Source organism: Gorilla gorilla, chromosome 11, assembly GCF_029281585.2.
Source record: "Gorilla gorilla gorilla isolate KB3781 chromosome 11, NHGRI_mGorGor1-v2.1_pri, whole genome shotgun sequence".
Taxonomy (NCBI): Eukaryota; Metazoa; Chordata; class Mammalia; order Primates; family Hominidae; genus Gorilla; species Gorilla gorilla.
Window position 1 is genome coordinate 133,882,816 of NC_073235.2, and position 11,133 is coordinate 133,893,948.

The window sequence follows — 11,133 nt, forward strand, 5'->3', positions numbered from 1 at the left end:
AGAAAATATTTTCAAATCATTTATCTGATAAGACAGTTACATATAGAACATACGAAGAGCTCCTCCAACTCAACAATAAGAAGACAACCTAATTTTAAAACAGGCAAATGATTTGAATAGACATTTCTCCAAAGAAGATGTACAGATGGGCAAATAAGCACATGAAAAGATGCTCAACATCATTACTCATTAGGAAATGCAAATCAAAACCATAACAGGTGCAGTGGTTCCCACTTACAGTCCCAGCTGCATGGGAGGCCAAGGCAGGAGGATTGCTTGAGCCCAGTAGCTCGAGGCTGTAGTGCAATATGATTGTGCCTATGAACAGCCACTGGACACCAGCTTAGGCAACATAGCAAGACCCCATCTCTTAATTTAAAAAGAAACACAAAACCATAAGAAGATACCACATTCTACCCACCAGGATGGCTGTAATCAAAAAGACCGCACAGACAAGAATATGCAGAAATTGGAACCCTCATAGAGTAATAGTGGGAAAGTAAAGTTACAGCCACAGTGGAAAAAAAGAGTTTGGCAGTTCCTCAAAAAGTTAAATGTAGTCTTATCATATGACCCGGCAATTCCATTCCATACCTAAGAGAAGAGAAAGCTGTGCCCACACAAAAGCTTACACACTAATGCTCATATCAGCATGATTCATAATAGCCATAACACGGAAACAACTTAAATGTCTTATCAACTGATGAATGAATAATGTGAGATAATAATGGAATATTATTTGACCATAAAAAGGAAAGACTTACTGATATATGCTACAGTGTGTGTGAACCTTGAAAACATTATCTTAAGTAAAAGAAGCCAGACGTAAAAGACTGCATATGGTATGGTTCCCTTTATGTGAAACGTTCAGAAAAGGCAAATCTATGGAGACGAGTTAGATTGCTGGTTACCAAGGACAGGGGAAGGGGAGAATGGAGAGTGGCTGCTAATGGGCCCACAGTTTCTTTAGGTTGATGCAGATATTTTTGAATTAGATAGCAGAAGTATTAATAGCTGCACAAGTTTGTGAATGTACTAAATTGTACGCTTTGAGAGAATGAATTTTATGTTACTATATCTCATTTTAAAAAAGAAAACACTGCCTCTGTGTATGTGCAGTGACTCACTCCCCTACCCTCGGTGGCAAGGTCATGGGACCCTTCCTCAGACACTGCATTTGAAAGAGGCAGCTGTAGTTTTGGAAACAAGTAACATTCCTACCCTGCTTCCTGTCCGCCATGAGGCAAGAGGAAGTGTTTCATTGCCTGTATCTACAGTTGTAATCAGCCTCCCCAGAGAACAGAAAATCATGTATCTTCTGCATAGAGGGTGTGAACTTTCCCACCAACGTATAAAGCATTAACAAACCTAGACCATGTATAGCTATAAACAGCCCTTTCCATGTGTTGATTTGGATTATTAGTTTTGGGAATTTTTGTGTGTGTGTGTTACTGTTGTTTTTGTATGATGAGGCCTTCCTTTGATTAAGTTGGATTATTTCATTCCAGTTAAGCATGAAATAGCATAACCTGGATCCACATTTTCCAAAAAATAGAAAGTCCTCATGTGAACGTGGATATTTTCTTCTGTTTGGTAGGAGATTCATCTCCATTTGGTCCATTAGGTTCAAGTAAACTTTTAGGCTATGGAGGATTAGGACAGTGGCCCTATGCTCCATTCTGGGAGTATTGGCAGTAAGGGCAGGGTCCATTCATAAAATGGATCCTCTTCAAGGAAAGCAAACTTTTTAAGGGAAGGGGTTGTAGAAAAACGTATAGCTATGTGTGTGTCGGGAGAAGGGAAATAGTTTGGAGTTCACGAAGCACACCAGTTTTATAGCACGGCAGGGCAGAGTTCTGATGAGTAAAAATTGGATTAGGTTGAACTGCAGAGATGCTTATACATATGTGAATCATTTAACTAATGTACTTGTGCTTCTTTTCCTTCCCAGTAATGTGCTTTGGTAGAAATATGCTTTTTCCAGATGTGCCCTGCCACTGTTGACTGATTTAATTACATAGAGCAGCTTTCCATTTCCTTTGACACAGGCAAGCAAATAGAATAAGATTAGCACACCAGAGAGGGGTGAATAGTTTAGTGTTTGAATTTACCTTCTGTAATATGTTTGGGAGAGGGCTTAATAGAATTGCTGCTACAGTCTACTTCCCTTTTGTTTCCCATGTATTTTTTCATCGGCTTGCATCACGTGGATTTATAGATTAAAGTGAAAAACCCCCAGGTATCTGGGCTATCTGTGTTATTCTCTCCATCATTCCGAAATTGCTGGAGAAAAAACTGTCTTTTAATTTTTACACTCTCGTGTTCAAAATGATTATCATCTCACAAATCATACAGTATGCATTAGACTGCTTCTCAAACTTCAGTGTGCATCAGATTGACTGGGATCTTGTTAGAATGCAGATTCTGCAGATCTAGGGTGGGGCCAGCTTTTCTGCATTTTTAACAAGCTCCAGATGATAATGATGCTTCTGGCCCAGGACCATATCTTGAGTAGGAAGGAATTAGGATACTATATTTGGACAGTAAACATTCTTCCTGCAGTGAGACTGAGGCTGGTAGTCAAGGCCATGGCTGGGAAATAACTATTCTTAAATTGGGATGCATCATCCAAGTAGAACAGCATCACATGTTATACCATCTAGAGCTACTGGGTTAAGTTTGCAAATACTTCATATAGATCACAGTTATCTTTATCCCAGTAAAGTTCTACTCCAGTTTTTCACTTCCAAATCATTTAAGTAGTTTTAAAGTACCATTTAACAAGTATTTACTCTAGATTGTGGAGCACGCTTGAAATATGAGTGTATGCTTCTGCACGCCCCTGTGTTTTCAGCTCTCTATTGGAGGCATCATCATTCTGAAGGATACCAGTGAAGACATTGAGGAGCTGGTGGAACCTGTGGCAGCACATGGCCCAAAAATCGAGGAGGAGGAACAAGAGCCAGAACCCCCAGAACCATTTGAGTATATTGATGATTAAGGACCAGAGGTGCGTGTGCAACAAAATTATGAAGGGAAACTTCTTTGTCAATACTTCACAAGTGTTTTTTGCAAGGACATCATCTCACTTTTTTCCTTCCTTTTGTGTTTAATCCTTATTTACCTAAACAGTATTAAAACTTCCCCGTTTCAACCTTTTTCTGCATATATAACCACAAATTTCTTTTTCTTTCCTCTTTGACTCGTACTCTACTAATGTTATTCAAAGTGGCTGGTCTGCAAACTATTTTTATAGGTCCATAAGGAGATAGGAAGCTTACTCCAGAATCTGTCTGCTCAACGCTTCTTTCATCAAGAAAGTCTTCCCCAAAACGTCAGCTGAACTGCAGTTTGCTTAGTGATAGAGTTGATTTACATTCTGATGTAAGCTCCTTGTTGTGGATCAGTTATAGTTGTGGACTGGCATTGGCCCATAGGTGACACTTTTGAGTAGCACAAATATAGGCTTCTCACTGATTTTTCTCTCTCCCCATCTCCTTCGACAGTATTTTTGGCATAGAAGCCTTAACATTCATTTATTCTATGGTGGTGCTATTGAACATCTACTGTGTATAAGACATAGTGCTTATAGGGACTTTGAGGTCAGTTAGACTAACCACAAGGCTGTGTCCATTGACAAAGATCATTTACTATATCAGTGTCTTAACAGTGTTGAAAGAGGTCTTTAGATGGGAAAGTTTGGAGTAATCTAATTTCATGAAATTGTCGTTCTTCATTTCCCCATTTTCTTTTGAGTGTTCATCACATATTTGAAGACATTGTGAGACATAATCGAGGTTTCCTAATTCCACCCAAGCACAAACACGTTTTCAGACAATTTTTTTTTTTTTTTGAGACGGAGTTTCGCTCTTGTTGCTCTTGACAGGAGTGCAATGGCGCAAACTTGGCTCACCGCAACCTCCGCCTCCTGGGTTCAGGCGATTCTCCTGCCTCAGCCTTTCGAGTAGCTGGGATTACAGGCATGCGCCACCACACCCGGCTGATTTTGTATTTTTAGTAGTGACAGGGTTTCTCCATGTTGGTCAGGCTGGTCTCAAGTTCTGGACCTCAGCTGATCCGCCCACCTCAGCCTCCCAAAGTGCTGGGATTACAGGTGTGAGCCACCACGCCCGGCCAATTCATTCTACTCTTTAAAAAAAATAAGGACAGTATCATTTGTTATATTTAAAGGTCTGGTTGCAAATCTAGCATGCTGTGTGTTAGATACTGACTAGCAATTTAGGAAAGATTTGCAGAAATCTCAGATAAATATTAAGGTAGAAACCTGCCATTAGTAGGAAAATATATTTATACCTCAGGAAGACTGTTACTATTAGTTTGGGCCTTAGAGAAAGGCAGATTTATACTAACCTTCCTATTTTCTAAACTTACTTTTGAAAATTATCTTTCAGCCTTGATAGTTTCCTAAGCTTTACCCAACTTGCACAGTACAGCGTAGGCTATCATGATCACTCAGTCTGTCTGAGAATTGAGGTGACTCACGTTAGCTCCCATCAAGCCTTTGGCAATACCTCATGGAAAACCCTTGATTACAGCTTTCGAGGCAGTTAATTACAAAATGGCTTAGAGGTTTATAGCTGGAAACTGGAATCTTGTTAGTTTTCAAAGGGGTAAAATATTCAGTCCATTAGGGTTTGGAAACTATAATCTGTCGTGGCACAAACTGGTATATTAGGACTTCAGAGGCAGGGTTGGGGCCTAGTTTTAGATTTCAACAGTTAATAGTAAAGAGAAAAAAAAGAATGTCTTGAAATTAAGAATGACCCTAGCTACTACTGTTCTTTCTTCCCTTTCCCAGGATCTCACTTGCTTATCTGAAGAAGATTGTCCAGGCTCATATTGGGAATGCTTATGAGGAAATTCATGCTGAGACCTGCTATTCAATGCATGTATCGTTGCCTCTGCGCTGACCTGAAGAACCCTGTCTCCAAGTCTTTGGTTGAAGAGAAGATATATGACTGTTGAGTGTGCTCTTTCACAGAACTTGGTTTTCAAATAAATATAAGATCTCCAGATGGACAAGACATTTGTTTTTCAGCCTGGGTTTTTAATAAATGTATCTAATCCTCCCCACACCATGAAATGCCTAAATCCCAAGAGCCAGAGTCTTGATTTGCTAGGATGAGTATGCACGACTTTCATATTGATGAAAAAGTCAAACTATTCTTAAATTATAGACCATGAAAATAATGGAAGGGAAAAAAATCAAACCTTGCTCATCACCCCCAAGAATTCTCTACAGTTTTGTTGTGGTTGTGGGTTGTTGTTTAATATGGGGTCTAATCAGCCAGGGCAACATGGTGAGACCCCCATCTCTACAAAAAATTGAAAAATTAGCTGGGTAGGCCAGGCAGGGTGGCTCATGCCTATAATCCCAGCACTTTGGAAGGCCAAGGTGGGCAGATTGCTTGAGCCAAGGAGTTTGAGACCAGCCTGGGCAACATGGCAAAAACTCACCTCTACAAAAAAAAAAAAAAATTAGACATGCACAGTGGCACGTGCCTGTAGTCCCAGCTACTCAGGAGGCTGAGGTGGGAGGATCACCTGAGCTTGGAGGTCGAGGCTGCAGTGAGGGTTGATCATGCCAGTGTACTCCAGCCTGGGTAACAGAGTTAGACACTGTCTGAAAAAAAAAAAAAAAATTAGCCAGGCAGGGTGGTATGCACCTGTAGTCACAGCTATTCAGGAGGCTGAGGCAGGAAGATCAATTGAGCCCAGGAGGTTGAGGCTGCAGTGAGCTGTGTTTGCACCACTGCACAACAGCCTAGGCAACAGGGCAAGACCCTGTCTGGAAAAAAAAAAAAAAAAAAAAGAGTCTCACTCTGTCGCTTAGGCTTAGGCTGGTCTCAAACTCCTGGGCTGAAGCAATTCTCCCACTTTAGCCACCTGAACTACAATTTTTTAATCGAATAGAGGGTGTCATCACTTACTGAAGTCCCTTTCATAATCCAAGGGAATTGTGTGTTTAGGCAGCTCAGAAGCTTTTTTGTTAAACCTTTGCTTATTGTTTCTTGCTTTTGATCCTGTTAATAGATAAAATTTATTTAGTTTCATTTAGCCACAGGATCTGATAACATACCTTTATTCCTTTCTCATTTTCCAATCTTTTTTTCATGTTTTTTAAAAATTAAAGTATAATTTAAAAGCAATAAAATGCAGACATTTGAGGTATATACAGGATAATGAATTTTGACAAGTACAATTTTGGTTTCTAGATTATCAAGCCTTTCTTGGATGCTAGGCTTTTAGAATAAGCAGTCAGGGTTGATATTCTGACGACTATACCATCTCCTCATGTTCTGGCATATGAAATGGATGTTTCTGATTTACTGGGACATGGAATTTAAAAGAGCTGGATTTCAGGGGTTTTGTGTTGTTTTATGAGTAGGTAGCTTAAAAAATTATACAGGAATGGCATTTTGCCCCACCTTGATTCTTTCACTTCTTAACTTAGGATGTAGTTTTCTGAATCTTGTAGGGGGAAACTATTCTTAAAGGAAACAAATTCCTGAGTAGATCAGCCCTAGTACATTCATCTACCACAGGCTAGTTTTTATGTCCAGGTCTAAAGGTTACTGATCCCAAAGGATCAACCACTCATTGGTTAATTTCATTGTATCCCCTCCTTTGTAAATTCCTTGTTTCCTCAATATCAGATGATTCTATAAAAGAGATTATCTCATTTCCTAGCCTCTCATTAGCTATGTCCTTCCTGTTCAAGCTTTTAATGTTGCTTGCATTCCAGACAGTTATCTCTTACATTTCCCCTAGTATATGAAATGTTTAAAAAACAGAAGTCTCTGGATGTCACTGTACAAAATTGAGTAGTCTGGGAGGGGTGGTCCATTCGCTGGCCTCCTGCCAATGTTATCACACTCCTTCCAAAATAATAGACTGAACTTCAGGGAGCAATTAGCACTAGTTCCTATTAGGCAGTGCAATTCAGAATTTAAATCTTGAAAAGGTTATAGCATTAAAAAGTGCAGGCTATAAAGTAAAATATCTACATGGAACAGATTATGATGAGACAGTCGGTATCTGCTTTCCTGATGAATATTTATTTATTTGTTTTGAGATGGAGTTTTGCTCGTGTTGCCGAGGCAGGAGTGCAATGGCACGGTCTCGGCTCACCGCAACCTCCACCTCCCGGGTTCAAGCAATTCTCCTGCCTCAGCCTCCCGAGTAGCTGGGATTACAGGTATTTGCCACCATGTCCAGCTAATTTTGTATTTTTAGTAGAGACGGGGTTTCTACATGTTGGTCATGCTGGTCTCAAACTCCCAACCTCAGGTGATCTGCCCACCTCAGCCTCCCAAAATGCTGAGATTACAGGCGTGAGCCACTGCGCCCGGCCTCCTGATAGGTTTTTTTTTTTCCTAGATGTCCTGGGAAATGCATAGGACTGAGAGCTAACCAAGGAGTAAGGAAGTCTACAGTAAAATAAGAGTGAAAGGCCGGGCGCGGTGGCTCACGCCTGTAATCCCAGCACTTTGGGAGGCCGAGGCGGGCGGATCACGAGGTCAGGAGATCGAGACCATCCTGGCTAACATGGTGAAACCCCGTCTCTACTAAAAATACAAAAAATTAGCCGCGCGTGGTGGCGGGCGCCTGTAGTCCCAGCTACTCAGGAGGCTGAGGCAGGAGAATGGCGTGAACCTGGGAGGCGGAGCTTGCAGTGAGCTGAGATTGCGCCACTGCACTCCAGCCTGGGCGACAGAGCCAGACTCCGTCTCAAAAAAAAAAAAAAAAAAAAAAAAGAGTGAAAGTCATATGAAAACAGGCTAGGAGCTAGAGTTGACACAACCAATAGAAGAAACAGAAGGGAGGGTGGCAGCAATTACTCCCAGGTGGTGTCATTGTGGCACACAGTGTCAGGGTTGACGGTAAGTGGGATGCACACCATTGAAACCAGGTGCAAGTGATAAATGGTTTGGTTTCTTAAATGGGACCGATCCTAGAATCTAGTCTTTTCCTACTGGCCTGCAGGTAAATGACTCTTGCGTTTTAAAAATACTCTCCTTGGGGCTGGACATGGTGACTCATGCACTTTGGGAGGCCAAGGCAGGTGGATCACGAGATCAGGAGATCAAGACCATCCTGGGCAACATGGTGAAACCCCGTCTCTACTAAAAATATGAAAAAATTAGCCAAGCATGGTGGCACGTGCCTGTAGTCCCAGCTACTCCGGAGGCTGAGGCAGGAGAATCGTTTGAACCCAGGTAGCAGAGGTTGCAGTGAGCCAAGATCTCGCCACTGCACTCTAGCCTGGGCAACAGAGCAAGACTCCGTCTCAAAAAAAAAAAAATTATCCTTGGCTTTCTTGCTGTAATTTTCCTCCTGTCTCTGACCTTCTCTTCATTTGACAAATCAATAGTATTTCTCTTTATTTGAGCATCTGTTTGTGCAGAGATTCTTTGGTTTTTTTGGCAAGTCCCACTCCCTCTGACTGCACTTTAACTGCCAACCTTCAGAATTTGGTCTTTGATCCTCTTCTCAGTCTACTTTCTCCAAGCAACTTCGTCCATCCCATGTCACCCAGGCGGGGGAGTGTAGTGGCACAATCCCATCTCACTGCAATCTCCGCCTTCTGGGCTCAAGCAGTCCTCTCACTTCAGCCTCCCGAGTAGCTGGGACTACAGGCGCACATCACTACACCCGGCTAATTTTTTGTGTTTTTAATAGAAATGGGGTTTCACCATGTTGGCCAGGATGGTCTCCAACTCCTGAGCTCAAGTGATACACCCACTTACCAAGCTGTTGGGATTACAGGCATGAGCCACCACACCCAGCCTCTGAGCTTCTGACATGTACATTTCAGCAACTCACTGGTGTCCCTATCTGGGCTGCTGCACAAGCACTTAAAACATTATGTCCAACCACACTCCACACCCATCCTGCTCTACTTCGGGCTAATGCCAAGCCCTCCATCTGGTTTCCTACACCAGAAACCCCAGCTTCACCTTGACTCAATGCTTGGCATCTCAATTATCTCTCCAGTTCATCCACTTCCCTTCCCCACTGCTCAGTACCCTCAGCTGAAGCATTTAACTGGTCTGTACTTCCAGAGTTGACCCATTCTAATCCATTCTCCAAATTGATCTCTCAAACACAAATCAGGCCAGGTATAATGGCTCACACCTATAATTCCAGCACTTTGGGAGGCCGAGGCAGGAATCGCTTGAGCTCAGGAATTCAAGACCAGCCTGGGCAACAAAGTGAGACCGTCTACACACGCACACTAGATGGGTGTGGTGATGCGTGCTTGTAGTCCCAACTACTCGAGAGGCTGAGGCAGGAGGATCGCTTGAGCCCAGGAATTCAAGGCTGCAGTAAGCCGTGATCACGCCACTGCGCTCCAGCTTGGATGACAGAGTGAGACCCTGTCTCCACCAAAAAAAAAAAAAAGTTAGTCTTAAAAATCTGTGCTTTCTTGTTACCAAATAAAGCCCAAGTTCTTCAATATGTACACATGGCTGCCCAAGGCTTGAACTGCTGCTTGTCTCTCCAGCCTCCTGTCTCTTCATTCTTCTCTCACCTCACACTCAGAACTGCTTTTTACTTCCTCCAAAGACCCAGGCTTTCTGTCACCTGGCCTTTGCACATACCATTCCCTCTGCCTGAAATGCCCACCTCTTTTGATTCCCGCCATTTTCTGCCTAGACCTGGTAGATCTACTCGTTATTTAGGAGGTTTTTAAAGACCTCCTTCAAGAAGCCCTCCATGATTTCTCCCACCAGGTCTGACTTAGGTTCTCTGTTTCCCCAGTACCCAACATTGCCCCGCATTGCCGCCCCACCGTATTTTCATTCATTGCCTGGTTTATTTGCCTAACCTGTCCTACATTTGCTCACCATCATAAACCCTAGCATATAATTTATGGTCACATACTCATTTGCTAACTGTGGCTGCCTTCCCCAAGTACCTAAATGTCTCTTCTCACTCTTCCTCCAGTGACTAAATGCTCCCACTAAGGACTTTTTCCATTAGTTTTGCTCTTGAAAAACCCTTGTTTTTCTTTATGTGCACAGGCAAACAGTGTCTCTGGAATTTCCAGCTGGCGTGAGATGATGAGAAGACATGAGCGTGGGCAAAGATTTTGTGGCTCTGTCCCAGACAACGCCCAACCTTCTTGTATCGATTATAAATGAAACACTTCCACTTCCTTAGCAAGTGCATTTTGCTGTTTCTAGGGTTCCAGTTTTGGTTCCACCCTCTCATCCTTTACTGTTAAAGCTGTAGGGGCCCTTCCAAGCCAAACCACGTAAATGGGAAGATCATGGGCTTTGGCCTCAGATTTAAGTTCAGATCCTCATCTGAGGATCCCTTCATGGGTTCCTCATTTGCACAGAGGGAGTCATGTTGACCTCAAGGTTGTTATAGGGATTTAAGAATGGCTGATTATTACACGATGGCTATGTGCTACTGATGAGAATCACACGCATTGTTCTTCATTCCTCACAGCCACTTGAAGAGGTAGATGCTATTATATAGAGAAAATTTACGTTAAGAAACCTGCACTCAAGTAGGCATTCACTAAATTTTACCTGAATCAGAATGGTGTGGCCGGCCAGATGCAGTGGCTCACGCCTGTAATCCCAGCAGTTTGGGAGGCCGAGAATGGCAGATCACTTGAGGTCAGGAGTTCAAGACCAGCCTGGCCAACATGGTGAAACCCCATCTCTAGTAAACATACAAAAATTAGCCAGGCGTGTGGTGTGCCTGTAATCCCAGCTACTCAGGAAGCTGAGGCAGGAGAATCACTTGAACCTGAGAGGCAGAGGTTGCAGTGAGCCGAGATTGTGCCATTGCACTCCAGCCTGGGCGACAAGAGTGAAACTCCATCTCAAATTTAAAAAAAGTGCCAGGCGTGGTGGCTCACGCTTGTAATCCTAGCACTTTGGGAGGCCAAGGCGGGCGGATCCCCTGAGGTCAAGAGTTCGAGACTAGCCTGGCCAACAGGGTGAAATCCCATCTCTACTAAAAATACAAAAAAAAGACCAGATGCAGTGGCTCACGCCTGTAATCCCAGCACTTTGGGAGGCTGTGGCAGGCAGATCACAAGGTCAGGAGATCAAGACCATCCTGGCCAACATGGTGAAACCCCATCTCTAC

At 42.9% G+C, this 11,133-nt stretch overlaps 1 protein-coding gene across 1 annotated transcript in view; it reads left to right on the forward strand.

Moving 5' to 3' along the window:
• Nucleotides 1-5,045, forward strand: part of PSMD1 (proteasome 26S subunit, non-ATPase 1) — a 115,102-nt gene extending 110,057 nt beyond the window's left edge. Inside the window, exons 24-25 of the mRNA XM_004033340.5 lie at nt 2,855-3,010; nt 4,820-5,045. Of these exons, the coding sequence (XP_004033388.1) occupies nt 2,855-3,001 (147 nt within the window). The 3' untranslated portion in view covers nt 3,002-3,010; nt 4,820-5,045. The remainder of the gene's footprint in view (nt 1-2,854; nt 3,011-4,819) is intronic.
• The last annotated feature ends 6,088 nt before the right edge of the window (nt 5,046-11,133 follow it).